Genomic DNA, 18,584 nt, shown 5'->3' on the forward strand with positions numbered 1-18,584 from the left:
GAGAAACAGAAAAAGACAAGGAAAAAAGGGCATCGAACTAGGTCATAGCATCCATCCCAATGATGGACATGGCCTGCTTTGCTAGCCAATCCAACATCTTAACAGACTCATTATCATAAATGAGAGAGAAACAGCACCAAAGGAATCCACTAAGGAAAATTTCAAAAAAAAAAAAAAAAAAGGAATCTACTAAGAAAATCTCTTCCACCACATAAGCTAGCTGCCACGAGTTATTCAACAGCCTATGGGACCAACAATTAACAATGAGCAAAACCGTCCACAAACAAAGAAATCCAAATGGGATGTCATGAAGGTCCTTAACTTGCTAAAGAGGAATCTCTCCCAAGTAGACGACGCGTCATGGTTTCATAAGGACTGCTGAAAGACATGCAAAATGAGTCCTATACACATCAACTACAGTACAAGTTGCTAATGAACTACTATCAAATTTGAACTTTGGGGAACTATTCAATGCGGGTGTCCAAACAGAGCATAGTCTATGTTGCATCCAGTGATCAAAAAATCGGCGAGCTGACTTGGAATCATCCAAGTGGCTCAGACCCCTAGGTCCCTAGTCGGATAGTCCTGAACCAGGAATGGCCCGGGTTGTCTAGAACCAGTTTATTCACTATAGAAAACAGCCCGGTTAACTATATGGACTCGGGCGTCTCTCTCATTTAGAGCGATTCTAGGGGAATAGCCCTGTCAGATATAAACCCCAAAAGTTATTCATCTGATTTTATTTTATTTTGTCTATATCTTTGATCCAGGCTCATTTGGGACAATTTCAGCCTCGTAGCCAATTTTGGATGAAATTCAAGATCCATCACAATTTTTGTGAATCAAACCCATTTTTCTTGAAAACAAAAGAGTCCAAAAATTGGGGGTTTTGTTGAATATCAACTCCAATCTCATTGATTTGCAGTGTAAACCCAACATCTCCCATGTTTATTTTTAGAGTCTTAGGGTCGATCTACAATAGGTATTTGGTTTGTGTAGATTTCATTTTTTGTTGCTCATTTTTCATTGATCGACAATATATCGATTTAAAATAATATAGTGCCAGTAAATTAAGGCCCTATTTTAGTTAGATCAAGCTATAGCTGGTCAACAGTTAGATCATGACATTTTTCTTTGATTTCAAAATTTATTCGCCTCTACAAACTCAGGAAAAAAGACATTTTTTTATTTAGCATTTCCTATAATTATATTTTTGTATCATTTCCCCTTGTCTATTCTTGAATATTCAAGAATTTTTTGTGATTATTCAGGAATCATTTGTTTATTTTTTTTGTTTTATTTACTCTGGTCATTATTTTCTATTTTTCCTAAATGATATCTCTCGTTTTTTTTTTTTAACGCTAACTGATATTTCTTGTTTACATGTATTCCTGTGTGTTACGGCTTTAGAGATGCAAATCCCGAGCCAAACACATTCAGTTTGAGTTAAAACATTACTTTTTCCCCCAATTTTTTGTGCATTATAATGCTCTCTCAATATTATTTTCAGAGGAATTAATGTTTATTTTACCAAAAATTGGGAACAAGTAATTTTTTACATTAAAATGTTTGCTGGTTTTTTGTTTTATTTTGTTGATGTAGGTTTTAAGCCTTCTATTGCAGACTTTTAGAAGTAGGCCACAGCCTAAAGAGGAGCCTCCAGCCACAGTAATAGGGTCAGAGCACATCCGAATGTAAGAAATAAAGCCTCTTTTTTGTGAAAAGAAGGTGAGTGGCAATATCAAACACTTTTAGTGACGGTGAGAGGTGAGGTCGTTCCATGCTCAATGTAACACAAGTAGTGAGGAAATAAATGTTGGCTATTATCACTACAAGGAAAAAAAGGTTCCCCAACAGAAGATGACTGAGGAGATTAGCAACCAATTAGAGGATGAGGAGTTTGAGGCCCAACTCATGCTTGTGAGGGGGTAAAATTGAAGGATATGCTCGTCAACAGAGTGGTACAGGGAGTTACCTCTGGGGCCATCACTAGTGGTACAAGGAGTCCTCAGTACAGGCTACCTCAAACCACATTGCTGCGGATAAGAGGCATGTGCTCCTAGTATTATTCAGAGTACCAATTAGGTGGAAAGGGGTGTGGCACAAGAAGCATGGGCTGGGAGGCAAGGATCACTGGGTCTTGCTGGGCGCACTTAGCCAACCAACCTTTGCTGCTTTTTTTTTTTTTTTTGGGAACTCGACCTTGCTGCTTTTATAGGGTTGAATTGGCCCTTACCTTTCTGGGCCTTCACATGAGCAGATGAGCATCAAGCTGAGCTTTACCAAATCAACATGGAAACGTGTATGTAACACCATAGCGAAGTGGTTTTACGATGTTGCGATGCTCTTCAACACAGCCAATAGAGAGTATCATGCACAGATGATCTCCATTATTGCTAATGTAAGACCTATAGTTAAGGCCCCCACTAAATATGAACTTCATGGGCTCTTTTTAGATGAGGAAGTGACTGAGGGAAGTCAGTTCCACGGGGACAGTGGAACTGTTCCATGGAATTGTGGAAGAGAACAGGGGTCACAATCATGTATTTATGGCTCAAAGGATATGAAAGGGAGAACTTCTCTAATTTCACGATGGCTTGTTGGCAGGGGACAGTGTTCTACACAAGGTAGATGCCACAGGAGCAGTGAATGCAAGCCCTTTGTAGTTTGTTGGTTAGTGGTGAGGCAAATGGGTGAGGAGTATGTAATTCAAGTTCTAATTGATCATAAGGTGAACTGCACCAGTGTAAAACTGCACCGGTGTAGGGAAGAAGTTAATGAAGAAATTGGCATGGACCCTGTGCAGCCCAGACCATTGATCTCATCTTCAAAGATATTGGAAAGCTCAAGAGCATGAAACACATTCCGGATAAGGAAAGACTATCACGAAGTTTATAGACAACGATTCCAACATCCTAGCCTTGATGAATCGGCACAATAATGGGAAGGAGCAGATTAGGCTAGGCATCACACCCTTTGTAACCTCATTCTTGTCCATGGAATCCATTTGGAGGCCATAATCAGGCTCAAGAAGATGATTGCCTCAGATGTGACCAGCATCTGAAAGCAATAGCTGAGTAGAGAAGATGTGGAATTATGGACTATGACTCAATGAACTTGGATCATGTATTTATGGAGGATCTAGCTGAGGGGTGGGTGATTGGTAGAAATGAAGGAGATAAATCTTAATACGAGGAGGGCATCAGAAGAAGAGATGGGCCACATAAGCAAGGCTAAGGAAGGAGGTGCAAATTAGCAGGGAAACATTGGAGGAGGTGAACAAGTATAGGGAAACTATAATTTAAAGAGAGTGGGAGATGCAGAAGACGATGCAGGAGATGATGATGAAGCCACTGATAAAGGATGGTGGTGACCCAAGGGTGCCTGAGTCCGAGCCTGAGCAGCAAGGCAGGCGCAAGCACAAGGTATGTACTAACATTGAGGACTTTGGATTACGAGGGGGTACCAAGTTCCACAACTAACAGACTCATTCCTCAAGCGATATAAATATGTTTAGGATGATGGTGCTCGAGGTCATGGGTTAGAAATAGGTTCCCAAGTTCCCCACCTGACAAACTTGTTCCTCAAATCGTGTTCCTCAACCAATTTGAATATACTCAAGGTGACAGTGATCAGGGTTGAGCCTCGTCATTCATATTGACTTCAGATTGTGTACTATTACTTATTTATTATTTTGAAGTGCTTCCATTAAACGCCTTACAGTTATGCACTTCATTTTGGATTGTGAAATAAATGTCTACATTCAGACAGATAAAACATCTTAGTATTGATAAATTTTGAAAATTTCATCAAATACATGATAATGTCATGGATTTTTTGAGAACTAACAGAATATACTTATAGAAATTTTCATATTTTCTCCTTTTTTTCCTTTTACGGTTTGGGTCTTACTCCCTCTGAAAACAGAAGACAAGTCACCCTTGCTAGTGTCTCAAACAGCACTGATTCCTGTGTTTTAAACACTAGCAGCAGCTACAACAACAAATAACCACCACTGTCTGTCTGATACCATACCAGACATTATGCAGAACTAGATGTAGAACTCTATTAGCTTATGCCAATCAGTGAAACTGCAATAAAATCATTGCATTAAAGTCATCTTTCAGACATCTACAACTCAGTACCAATTCAGTATGAGCCAAAACCAAAACTCAAATATTTTCATTTTTTAAGAAAAATGTCAAAATAGAAATATTAAATTTGAACATTTCAAAACCATTATACCCACCCACCCCCCTCTAACCAGGCATCTCATACTTTTCTCCAGTATATTAGGAATTGATTCCACTCAAATTCATGGTTTTGTTATGCAACTCCTATTATTATAACAAGTAAAACCATCCTCCCCTTTTTCGCTTTTAATTCAATTGTTTTCAACTTCATCATTCCCTTTGGAAGCTAGATTTGGCCTTTCATTTAGAAAAAAATTTATATGAGGTTGGCACTTTAAAATGTACAATGAGGTGCACCTCTAAAATTCTTCGAAAAAGGTTGTTTAATGCTGTAAAAGCATCGAATAGATGATCTCGACATCGAGATATATAGATATGGAGAAAAAAAGACATTTCAAGTCTAAAAATATTACATCTTGCAACAAATTATCTGGACCGTCCATTTTTACGATTTTTCATGCGTTTATAGATCTACTTGATTTGAACCATTTTTGGAGTTTAAAATTTTACAAGTAAAGATAAAAATAGATTTTTGCACCATCCTAAGAATCTTTGACACCAAAATTGCATCTCATGACAAAGTTTGGAGGTACACCTTAATTTGATTGTTTAAGGTTGCAACCTTATGCAAACCACACCCTTCATTTTATTCAGTGCTACAATTAGATGTATTACACTCAGTAGTAAAAGAAGGTATTCAATGAACTGGTGATCCAGAGGCTCCAATATTCATTGATTTATGTCAAGTGGAGAGAACTCAGGCAAGCACTGCCAATTAAGCCTTCGATATTGTCCATAGTTAAAAGCAACAAGGCTTAACAGTTAATCCTTAATCCTTATCAATTTATTCATTAGTTAATAGAGACAACGATTAAAAGCTAATCCTTATCAAGTTTCCTATTGTTCATGTTTACTGAAAACCCAAGGTTTTCAATTTCAGAATCAAAAATCGCCCAACGATATCTATACACATAAGGAAGGTCTAAATGCAATAAAACCATAGAATTATGGAAAAGGATATCAAACTATCAAAAAGATAATTTTTCCAAGCAAGCATCCCATATTACTGTAAAAACTGATAATTTCCTAAGACATGGAGTATCCTTTACCATTGTCTCTTTGGAATACTAAATTTACAGCCTTGCATGATTTACATGCCCATCGAAATGAATTAATGTGATTCCGATGATACTCAGCTTGCACAAAAAAGAGTTTGGTCTAAGGATAACTATCTCAAAATGCCAAATCCACAAACAAAACTGTTGCAATACGTTTAAGAACCATTGTCAATCCAATGTTGTCAGATTCGCTTCAAAGTCTTCTTCAGTTTGGTGGGAAAAATGAAGCAATTTAGTGCTTCAGCCTATTCGGGGAAGACTTTGGACTTTTATAAAAATTTAATATAAATAAATTAGATATTGATACATAAAATATATATTAATAATAAAAAAGTAGAAATAAATTACAAAAAAAAATTAAAATAAATAAAAATTCTTTTATCCAGATATTTCTTTGCTTAGGCTGAAGAAGCCGAAGCTTCAGCCCAAAGCAGACCCGAATCTGCCTGAAGCGACCCGAATCTGACCAAAGCGGCAACACCAGGCTTCGATTCCCTTCGGTCTAGGCCTAAAATCCAAATGCTTCGGCTGAAGCGAAGCGAATTTGACAACATTGAGTCAATCTTTTTTTATCTTCCAACTTTCAAAAGTTTAACTAATACTAATTCTTTTGTTTTTTTAATAAGTTGACTATTATACTAATTGATATTAACTTGACTTCTTGAAAAAAATTTATCTTGAAGCATATGCAAGAAGAAGCAGGGTTGAAATAGAAGGCAATAGAATATACATCAAAAATAAAAGATATATAAGAGTCACAATATCGTTAAGTTCAAAATAAGAACCATATCTTCATAGTGTGGTTAGCCGACCTCAAATAATTGGAATAAGGCTCGAATGACAATGATGATCTTCATAGTGGGATTCATACACATCCTAACTATAGAACAAGTACAAATGCAATAGCCACAAACATGGCATCTACTACCAAGCCACGCATCATAAATAAAAATATCCTCACATATTAAAAGCAGAGAAATAAGGAAACAGAAAACAGCTAACCAAAGAACAAATAGCTCACTTCCTGGAGACTTGTCATTCCACATCAAGATAAAAAGGAACACAGGATTTAGGTCCAAAATGTACCAACCCTTAAATAGAGATCAACAGCAAATTTACCATAAAATGCAAACTAAAAGTAAAGTCCTATGTCGTGAAGAGTCAAATCTATAACAAACCTGCACACGGCTCCAAAGCAGTGGAACAACCACTTTGGCAAGGTTTTTGACATAGACATTAGTCCATAAGGGCTGATTAGGAAAATCCAACAGAAGAGTGTCAGTCTGAGTTGTCATGTTATTATTGCTAACAAAGAGAGTTCGAGGAAGACAATCATAAAGAGTCCCCGCAGCACCCGCATTTTCTGGACATCCACGGCTCATTCCTCCTGCAACATTTAAGGTGGTTGTGAAATTATGAAGACTTTTGACACTCTCATGCATTCTAGTGGAAACTTCAAAATCATTAAAACTCATAAAAAGTCATGTCCAAAAAATGGGGTCCACAATCAACAGTGAGATCACCTTGGGAGACAAACCACGCAACCAAGAAATAGAATATGAAGCAGAAGTGACAGAGAGAATCCGATCCCTTCCAAAGATATATTAGATGACTTAACACATAAATATACATAATTGAATTCAACCATTTCTGAATTTAAAGCGGCACGTTTGCTTCTTTTTGACCGAGTTCCCAAACATAATCTAATTTCAAAATTCCAATTGATTTCCAGAAGTACATTCAAGTAAAAATTACAGAAAAGTTTCAAATAAAAAAAAAATTGTTATTTTCCTTTAACAGAAAATTATGAGTATAGGCAATGAACTTCATATCAATTTCATCTCAAAATAAAAAGGAAAACGAAACCAGTTCTGAATTTAAACTGATAGCTTGGCAACTTTTCATTGTTTGTGTTCATATTCTCGATAAACTCAATTTCTGTAAAATGAATATACATGTATATCTCATTCTCTGATAAATGAAACTACAGTTACAAATCAGAAGCAAAAAAAAAAAAAGGACTTACATCCAATAAGGCATTTTGAAATTTTTTCTTCAATATGATAGAGCATTAGCACCAAGACAGAGCAAGGACAACATTAGAAGTATCCCACAGGTTGAAAATCATCTGGATTATGACACCACCTTTTTCCATAGACATCAAATAGCATTTGACAAATCATTCACAACATACAAAAACTGCCATACTTAAAAAACTTTTTTCAAGTGGATAAGCTGGAATTAGAACCCAAAACCAACGTGCTGCAGTTTTCACTCACATTCTTTATCACAAATATTCAACAGTTCTCCATGGGTAGAAAACCAGGGAGAAAACAGGACCATTTATCTGTGGCTTGTTCAGAACCACAATAACCACTGAACCAGGAGACCAATTCTAATATACTAAAAGGCTGACAAGGCATTTTTAGCTCTAAAAACTATACAGGAAAAAGTCTTTCCTTAGTTACCACAGGTTTACCAATAAATATTTTGCTAGTGAGGGAGAATCAAGAGTTTGCCCTAATTTTCCAATCACATAAATTGAATCCACGAACCACTTGAACTCCAGGTAACAGATGGCAACTGCATGGTCATTGTTGGAAGGATAGAAGGGAATATGGATGCATAATACAGTTTTCACAAAATAAAATGTAGGCATAGAAGTATCAAGTTCAAAAATGACCAACTGCCATAAAATCAAAGACTTTCACTACTTATACATCAATCTGCCTCCAGAAAATCATGTAGAAATGTAGCTAATAAATATACTACTATGCTCAGTATCTAAAACTCATCAAAAATGCACATAAACTGTAAAATATAACATCCTGTAACTTCTATTAACAACAGAGAAAGTCAGCATGTGCAATGAAAACCTAGAACTACACCTTAACTAAAGGTTTTTCTAACTACCTATTTCATGTCTTATGCCAGTGGAGGAAGTAAGGGCAGGTTCAGGTCATTGATGGTGTGCATGGTCACTCAACCATAAGGACTTTAGAACAATAGGGCGGGTAACACATTTGATGAGTGGGATGTAGTGCTGCAGCCTCACCTTCCCTTCATTATAGGATTGGGGAGACTGCCACCCAATGACGAATTACCATCCCCTCTTCTATTATATACATGTACACTTACATTAAAAAATAAGAATGTTATTCTTTTAAATAAGGGTGTGGTTTGTATAAGGCTGAGGTCCTAACCAACCAAAGTAAGGCGCAGCTTCAAATAGAACCGAAACATGTTGTTTCAGTATAAGAAATTTTGTGATGGCCAGAAAATTTATTTTCATATCCAATTATAAAATTAAAAAATAGTGTACGTCAAGCAGATCTATGAACACTTGAAAATTGACGATCCAAATAATACATAACAAGATGCACTATCTCAAAGACTTCACATACATCTTGAGGTCGAGATGATCGAATTGAGGGCTTTTTAACATTGAAACACCCCCTTTTAGTAAATTATTTAGGTGCATCTTAATTTGATTGTTCAGGGCCTCACCTTTATATAAGCTTTTTCCTTTAAATAAAGGATAGGGATTTTTTTCTTGCTAGGAGAAGCAACCTGTCCCAGGAAAGGGTTCCAAGGAGGTTCAAGATCTAGTAATTTGTTCCATTAAAAAATGAACAATGCCATGGTACTCTTACAAGCAATAGAGTGCATTAGACCCAGAAAGGAAGAGGAGAATGAAGAAGGCCTTCATGGTACTCTTACAAGCAATAGAGTGCATTAGACCCAGAAAGGAAGAGGAGAATGAAGAAGGCCTTCATGGTACTCTTACAAGCAATAGAGTGCATTAGACCCAGAAAGGGAGAGGAGAATGATGAAGGCCTTCCTTTTAACAATATAACGATGGAGATAACTGCAGATAATTCTACAACAACAAAGCTCAAAGACTAGAACTCAAAGCATGCATCAATAGAGCTCAAAACTAGATCAGCCTTCTTTCCTCAGATGGTCCCCTAGTGGGGAGATAAAGATTTCTCATGGAAGATCACCTCTAGCATTGGTGCCTCCTCCCAACATGTTCCATACATTGGTGGTGGAGGAAAGAGTAGCCCGTTTTCTCGTTCATTGTAAATTTGCCAAACAACAGATGGGAGCTTATTTCTAAACCTGTGCGGTCTTCTTGGATGATGTCGGCATCCATTGACCAGCATAACGCGTGGGAGATGGTAGCTTCCCAACCCAAAAGGCCATATATTATAGAGGTGAAAAGAATGCAATGCTCTTTTTTTACCGATAGGAGGAGAAGTCAGGATGAGGTAGCAGCGACGACTCGTGTTAGTCATTTTATAGGCTCTTGCTAGAGATGTGTTAAAGCAGTGATTCAAAAAAAAATTGGGCTCATGTGAGAGAGGAGTTACAGCAGTGATTCAAAAAACTCAGTGATTAGGGCTAGGACCTGTCCAAGTCGCTCTGATCTATCAGAGTGCCCATTCCCAGTCAAAAACCCTGAGACTAGCCCAGAGTTTGACCAGGTCCTGGACCTACTGTGTAAGTTTTACACGAACTCCCATCGCGTCAGACTGATGACTCAGGCTTGAGACCCTGGCTAGTCCGAGCCCAAGTCCAGGTTTTCAACTCTGAGTAGAAAATAATTTAAGATGCAAGACTTTATGACAGATTGAGTATTAGTGATCAACAAGAACTGGCCAATAGTGACAAGGTCACTTACCAGAGGGCATACTTAAGCTGAATTTTGAAATTTGATGGTAGTTATTATGGCAACCTTGTTGCAGAGGGTTGGGTTGTATTGTTAGATAACTCAGGTAATACGACATTAACTACTCAGGACCAGCAGGTATTGGTGATGATAGAGAGGCAGAAAGTGAGGCTCATCAGAAGATCATACTTTAATTCTTTGGACCATTTATTGTTGATAGGGATTTCCTGAAAGTGAAAGGATAGGCTAGAGATAACAAGAAATTTCCATGGAGGATGTAGACAATTTGACGAGATATTGCTTCCAATGAAATATCTTTCAGAAAACATTTTCAGGAAGGCCCATGCTGGAGCATATCTATTGGCCAAACAAGAATAAAATAGGGACTAATGTTTTCGTTTTCTTCTACATTTTTTTCCTTTTTTTTTTTGATCGTCAAAGCATTGTTAGAGAGGTTTATTATTTATAGTAGCGAGGCTCTGTTACTCAGTCTACTTTTTGTTCTTTAGGTTGTCTCTCTTACTTCCCCCTCCCCCGCTTTCCAAAAAAAAAAAAATTTGTATGTCTCAGTCTGTCTGGCCTCTAGGTATAAATTGATGATAGATACACCTTAGCAAAAACGATTCACAGTTGATTATCAAGAAAAAAATTCAAATTAAAAAATAAAATAAAATAAAATAAAAAGACACCATGCGCATGTTCAATATTATGGGAAAACTGAATAACCATTAGAAGAATGAATTCATTTCCATTCAAAGTTTCAAACTGCTAAAATGACAATTCAAGGAAGTCCGCCATCAACCACTAAAGAAGAGAACATTTTAAGCTCACCATGAACCAAAATTTCGGGGTCATCATGCCTGCTGTAAACATGTATAGCAACTCTTCCACCACCTCCTCCTGCCCAACCATTACCACCAGAGGCACTTATCTTTCCACTTCCCTTCCTGCTCAAAAGGGACAAAAAATAGAAGAAATCAAAAGGTACTTTTTCAATAGATGAAAACACACATGCGCCGTCAATTTCGTAACCCCACAACTATACCATCTATCCCATAAGAAGCATCATTCCGGCAATATCGTATATGTACTTATTTGGATCAATTTACATGTGTGTGCATGCAAATGTATCCCCATATCACCTTAAAGGCATCATACATACCGTGCCTCAAGCGTACATCTTTATTATGGAAGAGAATCCTGAACAAGGATAATCTCTACCATTTTATTTACCCAATCGGATGTCTATTGGTATAGTGATGGTGACAATAATCTTAAAGTTACAGCATATCACATAGTAACAGTTGGCTTAAAAAAGACTGAGAGAACCAGTAAGCACCTTAGGATTATCATGTTTACAACATAGGCATGACCCAAGGTACACATAAATGTGAAGGTCAAGATTATGGAACAGTGGAACACTAGACACAACTATCGATATCATTAGTAGCATTGGTCAAATGATCACAACAATTGTGAATAGTTTAAGCATGCAAAGTCCTGTACAAATGACTGCCATCCCAGATGTATTAGTATAAATGCATATTAGTGTCTATATGGGTGTATTTTGTATTTATTCATGACTCATTAAAGATTTACAAGTGTTTGTACATACATTTATATGCATATATAGGAAGCCACTAAGCAACGCCTATGGGCAAAAATGAACAGTGTCTTTGCCCATAGGCTCAGCGCCGTCCAATTTTTTCGGACAACATGGAAAAATCGACCGCACTAGGTTCGGTATGATCGATTTTTCACACGAAAACGCAATGGCTCTCGTGGAGCCATTGCGACTTGTCAGGCAAAACCGCAACAGCTCTACAAGAGTAGAGCCGTTGTAGGGCGAAAGCACCATACACTTTCACCCCATGGCGTTTCTAAGACTTGTATATACATATAGGGTTATGTTAAGATGCTCACAGTATGCAGCAATTTATCATTGTACTCAATAATTTTGGACACTTCTATACCCTTTTTTATACATGAAGAATTTTTTAATAAGGGTATTTTGGTCAGGGCGTGATGTCATCCACATGGGGTGGGTGTGACATTACCCACATAGAGCATTAAATGCCACTAGTGTGTTCCATGTGGGTGATGTCACACCCAATTGGATGACATCATGCCCTCCTAATGACCAAAAATTCCTTATTAAAAAAATTCTCCATGTACAAAACAAGGGTATAGAAGTATCCAAAATTGTTGAGTACAATGATAAATTACTCCATAGTGTAAGCACCCTGACATAACCCATATATATATATACATATGTGTGTGCGTGTGTGTGTATTTATTTATTTATTTATTTATGTACTTTTTTATTTTTATTTTTATTTTTTTAAAACTGGTTAACTTGCATATATATATTATGCTATTTCACAAGAAAAGTTGATTAGCTATTTTTATAGCACAAATTTTAAGAGTTGATTAGCTATTTTTATAGCACAAATTTTAAGGGTTCATGGAGGTCTATAGTTGGTGCCATTCACCCTGTAAGCATTGTGATGGTAGCTGAGACAAGATATTCAAGAAGGTTCTCTAAGATTCATCGAGAATATAGGTAGAGGGAATGTCAATGAAGGCAAAAGAGCCTTTAAGGATAACAAAGTTCACGATGGATGATGCACAGGTAATAAGCATTATTGAAGATTATGGGTCCACTTACGCAGTAATTTAAAAGGATTAAGGGTCCACTTTCTAGTAACTATGCCGTTATATTCCATTTACAACCATAAAGATTGAAAGGCATTTGCAAGATGAATGTTGTTTGCATAGGTCGCCATTTTGTTTATGCTGGCGAATGAAAAGATGTGCAAAGCCAGTTGGATGAAATAAAAGTTCAAGGCAGTTGAAGCATCCATTTGGCAACCTTTAGATGATAATATATATTTATTTATTCATAAAAGTTGAGTTTTGTGTTGATAATAAAGAAATTTACAACATGCATGTAGCAGTATCTGTGCATAATGGGGAAGACCAATAATCCAAAAAAACAAAAGAAAAGTCCTCATTAGGACTGAATTCTATGAATAACAAAGCAATTGCCAGGAACCTTCCTTTGTGAGGGCATTGCCAACCGCATTTGATCATGCCATGAGTTCTTAAATGAGACTTGTAGGTAGTTATTGATCGCGATAATTTGGCTAACTGAACAACTACTCCAAATACCAGGAACATGGGGCCTACATTGAAGCTCATCTAATAATTTTCATAGAGTCATCTTCCACTTCAAGGGAGGACCCAACTGCCACCAAGAAATTTGACACCCTCAAACAGAGCCACTTCGTACTCCATTTTTCAGTATGTGTACAACCAATGGGGCCAAGTAAGTCAATAAGCAATCAGCTGAATGGTTTCTAAAGATATCTACCACGCCAGAGGAGCCTTGATTGCCTAAAGAGAACATATCGAAATTGAATTTGATGACCCCTAAAGGCTGGGGCATCCACATGTTAGATCTGGTGATTGCCAATGGTCTAGCACCCCCAGACACAACTCCAGTTTTGTATAAAGTCCAATCCAGACCAACCCAAGAAATAACCTTGAGATGAGGCCAACATTATTAAATAATTAAAAAGAAATAGAAATTTGAGAAGCTGATAGCCTCTTCAAATTGATTTTTCATAATCAATACTAAAAAAGGTAGTCCTTTTGTTTTGCAGAATTAAGTTATAAAGAAGAAAACGTACTAGTGCCTCATCTGGGTGGTCATTGAGATATTCCATGAAGGCATGGGGAGTTTCCACAGAATAGCTCCACTACTAATATCTTCTTCATGGGACAGCTCTATTTGCAATGCTCTTCAAAGGGTTTCAGGTATATCTCTTTCATTCTCCCAAAAATTTAAAATTAAACTTTAATTCTGCAACATATCCATTTAAATGAATCCCTACTGAAGATTAAATTCCTCTATTCCAAGGTTTAAAATTTTGGTGATCCGGATTCCAATCACCCGATCTGGATCGGATTTCGCACTACCCGTTCCAGATCATTTCATAAATCGGGAGTTGCCCGATTCCTCCTCTAGATTGTCGATTCTACTGTTGCGAATTGGCGATTAGCTACAGTAGAATTGCCGATTCCCCATGTATTTTTGAAATATGTGTTGTGTGAAAATCTATGCATGAAAACTTACCCCAATAGAATCGTCGATTCCCATGTCTTTTTGAAACATGTACCATGTGAAACATGGGCCATGTGCAATTTTAAAAAAAAAGTTATAAAGAGGGGCAGTGACCACCCCATAATCTATGGATAAAAACTTACCCCAAAGGCTGCCAGCTAATCATTGCTAAGCATGACAGGTGGTTGACGATCGGTGATGTGTGATTAACTCTCACGCCCACCTTCATCAATTCAAACATTTTAAAGAGGCTTTGCTCCTCTTAAATCCCCGATGTGGGACTTTTTTCACATTACGGGACGAAACCACCTCGGCGCAAATAAAAATTCATGTACATGACAGACTCATTTTGCTTTGTTTCTTTCTCATTTTTATTAGTAAGCAACAGTTCGTACCCCTTAGAATTACCAAAAAGACGGTTTTCTTTTGAAATTTCAGGCACCCAAAAAATGTGGAAAACTTGCATGTAATTAGAGGGATTTAAAAGATAACCTCCGTGTTCTAAATTTCTGCTTTCATTGACTACCAAAAAAATTTACGCTTTCGTTTAGTTTTATTTTATATTTTTTATTTGGATGGGGACTCTATGAGTGAAAAACAAGTGATTCAATAAATCAATTTTCAAAACACGGAAATAAAATAGATAAGTAGGCATGATCCCTATATTTACAAGTCACAATGTTATAAAAATACAAAAAAAAAATATATATATATATTAAATATGAACTGGATGCAGTAGCCAACAAATACTTAAGTATGAAACATATTTTCAAAAATTCACAATTTTTTTATGAAATAGTGAAAATATACAAAGCAATCCCCGTAATTTCTTTGGAAACATAAGAAACTAGATTTTTACAAAATTCAAGTGATTTTTTGAAAAAAAATTTAAGCCGAAACTCTCTGATCCAGAATGCCGATCCACTGATCTGACACAGTTTTTGAGGCGGCCGATCCGGGTCACCGATCCATTTTTTAAATCATTGCTCTATTCAAAAGCTTCCATAAATTCTTGTATTCAAATGCTTGCACTAAACCAATGGATCACTATGTAAAAAGGCAAAGATCAAACTTTGTTTTGAAAAGTTTGTCCTCAGTCTATCTATAGGGGAGTCGTAGAACTAAAGTGGAGACTAAAGAATGTACATATCAAGCCCGAGTCAGTGATTAAAGGATGTACACATCAAGCCCGAGCCATTAGTGTGGCAGTAAGTAACAAAGGTAAGAAGTAGAGCCAAAGAGCAAAAGGATCCTAATGCTCTCAAAATCCTTATGCATCAAGAAGCGGCATCCAGAATTATCACAAGCAATGATTTAAAATTCAGACTGAGGTCTAGACTTGCCACAGTCTCAAGCCTGAGTTCGTGGTTTGACTTGTCCGAAGTCTCCTAGTTTATGTAAAAATTAACACGGCAAGTCCGGTCAGACTGAGGTGACTCTCATGGTTTTTCATCCAGATCTGGTACCCTGTCGGCTTTGAGTGACTTTGGCATGTCCGAGCCCGAGTCACCATGTTTTCAAACACTAGTTACATGGTTGTATTGAACAATTGTATGAGTCTTGGGGAACAAGTTGGTAGACAGCAAGGGTAGGGAACATGAGTCAAGTACATTGTATGCTGAATAAGCAAAAAAACGTGCTCAAAATCAACCTCAATGTGCATGGTCATTCATGGAAGACAGGACTCATTGATGTCATGTTGACTTGAAGAACATGATTAGAATGTAGCAAGTGGACCCAAGCAATATGATCAGCAACATGAGCCGACCAGAGCTTTGAATCTGTTATGGCATTCAAACAAGGAAGTAATTCTTGTTTTTTTCCTTTTCCAAAGAGATCAAAGGATCTTCAATAAATAGGCCTTTGTTTTTTTATGACACAAAGCCATCATATCTTAGGTCTAAAAAGGTTGAGGACCCTAAACTTTCCCTTAACCCGTCCCAAGCCCAGGTAAAGGAGGTGGGTCGCGTTAGAAACCAAAGCATGCTAAAATGCACGAATGGCTCTAACAAATGCACGAAAGAAACCAAAGCATGCTAAAATCATAAAAATTTGTTGGCACTACTGCACACTAGAAAGAAACTAAAGCAGTGATTAAAGCATGAAAGTGTAATTATCATATTTTCAACAGCCTCACGGTTACAATGGCTCTACCAAATGCTCAAAAGAATGAACGAATGAATGATTTAGCTGCAATAATTGGAGCACATACTCAAAAGAACGAGCATCCATGTACCCAAAAGAAAGAATGAATGAATAAATGCAAGCTAGTTGCAATAATCCTATAATATACTCAAAAGGAACGCAGAATGAATGTAAGAAACAATGGAGAAGAAGTTACATTTTGTCCGATTTGATCATTATGCTTCCTCCCGAGCCCCCACCCCCTTTCATCCCCCCATCACCCCCGTCCGTCGCAACACTCCCATTCACATCCAACAGCTTGACTGCCTCCAGAGCCACCCTCCCCCCGCCACCTCCCCCACAATCCTCCTCACTACTCCTCGACCCTCCCTTACTCCCATAACTCCACGGGTGCGATAACGATGACCAAGCATATGCATCACCACCCCAGACATCATCAGGAAGCTTTCCCTCCCCCTCATTCAAACAACATGCCCCCCTCCCCCCATGGCCTCCACCTGCCCCATCGATCCCCAATGGGGTACCGCTCGTCTGAGGTGGTGGTTGACCCCCCAGGCCTGTAGTGTTCAGGCCCGAGCCCAGCGCTAGGGCCACAGAATCAGCTGATACTATGATTGTACCAGCTGTGACAGACGAATTTTCGAATAGTGTGAAGTCTCCTGAAATGTTGATGCTAATTGTGCAACCTGAAATCAGGCAAGAGATAGAAACTCCAGGGAGGAGTTCAAGGCTACCGGAGCCGACAATGGAGAGATCGCCATTTAGAGATAGAGAGGTGTTGAGGCGGCAGAGAGTGTCGAGGGAGCCCGAGCCTTCAAGGTCAATCTCACAGGTATTGGAGGGAGATGGAGATGGAGATGGAGATGGAGATGGAGATGGGGAAGGGGAATTAGAAGGGGAAGATGAAGGAGAAAGGGTGGGGGAGAGAGAGATTATGGAGTATTGGGAGGAGAGGGCGGTGAAGGCCGGCTTGGCTGAGGAGAGAGAAAGGGTGATAGGGGTTCCAGAGGAGAGGATGAGGAGGGCACCAAACAGAAGGACGTTGAAGACCCAGGATACCGCCATACTTTCCCTGTCTATGGAGAATTAGGGTTCAGGGTCTCATCAGGGCTTGGAAGCAATTGCAGGGATTCTTCTCTCTCCGTATCTTCACAAATGACACCTCTCCTACACCCCAGCAGATGATTCTTCCCCCTCTCTCTCTCTCTACTAGGGCTCGGATTCCACACCAGCTCAGAATCAATCACAAATGACTCCTCGCACTCTGTGGAAAACTAGGTCTCAGAATTCCATCTCAGCTCGGAATCAATAGCAAAAACCTCTCTCTTTCTCTCTCTCTATGGAGTATTGGATGGAAGGGAAATGCTACCAGGGCTTCCAGTGGTGAGCAGAGGAGCCCTTCCTGAGATCAAAAGATTCAAAACTAGGGCTCACACCTCCATCAAATCAATCACACCAAAAAGCAGTGATTCCCCTCTCTCTCTAAAAATCAAAGCAATCGCAGGTCTCTACACAAAAATGGGAAATGGTATAAGTCAGGAGAGAAAAGGTTCCATCACCTGTTCGCTATATTTCCTGTCAACCCTTCTCTCTCCACTTCTTTTTGTCTCTCTGGTTTCGGGTTCTTTCTTTCTCTCTCCTCCGTGTGTAAGTACCTTTATTATTTCATTTTATTTCTTCAATCTTTTCAGTGTCGCGCTGGCGTGGCGTGGCCCTTTTCCGTTGGGTCTCCCGACGCGGCGGTCTACTAACCTCCCTGCCTGACATCGGTCTTTCTCTTCCCGCACTCTATAACCAACTTTCCCTTTTCGGGAACGGGGTTGAGGTCGCACCGGCACCAGTACCACCTGAGCTTTAGTTACCGGTTTAGATTTTGAAAAATGGTTTGAAAGGGCTGCAACCCTATCAGAGTAAATAAAGCCTCACCTTATAACTCATCATCTCGACTTGAACATTATGACTGTAAAAGCAATTTAGGATTTGAAATTTCAAAATAGTGAATATTGTAACAAATCACCTAGACCATCCATTGCACCTTAAAAATAAGTGTTTATAGATATGCAAGATCTGTACTTTTTTTAGTTTTAAATTTTATTGTTTGTGTTGGAAATCAATTTTAGAGCCATCGTGAAGAATTTTGAACAAGAACTTGAGATGAGGCTTTATTTTGTGTTCATAAATCCTAGGCCTAAAGAAACTTTATCCTTAGATTTTTTTTCTTCTTACTTGCATATTTGTTTGTACAATATGTGGTTCAGATGTATAAAGCATCTTAAAGATGGATGCAAATAGGTGGTTTATTTAAAAACAATTGAAATTGATGGTCCTTT

At 38.2% G+C, this 18,584-nt stretch overlaps 1 protein-coding gene across 2 annotated transcripts in view; it reads right to left on the reverse strand.

Moving 5' to 3' along the window:
* The window catches only part of LOC18421912 (uncharacterized), a 52,466-nt gene extending 34,308 nt beyond the window's left edge, over positions 1 to 18,158 (reverse strand). For both annotated transcript variants that reach the window (XM_006826700.4, XM_020662946.2), the window contains exons 1-3: positions 16,451 to 18,158; positions 10,815 to 10,930; positions 6,490 to 6,698 (exon numbers count right to left, since the gene is read on the reverse strand). In XM_006826700.4, the coding sequence (XP_006826763.1) occupies positions 6,490 to 6,698; positions 10,815 to 10,930; positions 16,451 to 17,319 (1,194 nt within the window). In that variant the 5' untranslated portion in view covers positions 17,320 to 18,158. The remainder of the gene's footprint in view (positions 1 to 6,489; positions 6,699 to 10,814; positions 10,931 to 16,450) is intronic.
* Between the last annotated feature and the right edge of the window lie 426 nt (positions 18,159 to 18,584).

Source organism: Amborella trichopoda, chromosome 5 (genome assembly GCF_054954075.1).
Source record: "Amborella trichopoda isolate Santa Cruz 75 chromosome 5, AtrichopodaSantaCruz75HAP2 v2.0, whole genome shotgun sequence".
Taxonomy (NCBI): Eukaryota; Viridiplantae; Streptophyta; class Magnoliopsida; order Amborellales; family Amborellaceae; genus Amborella; species Amborella trichopoda.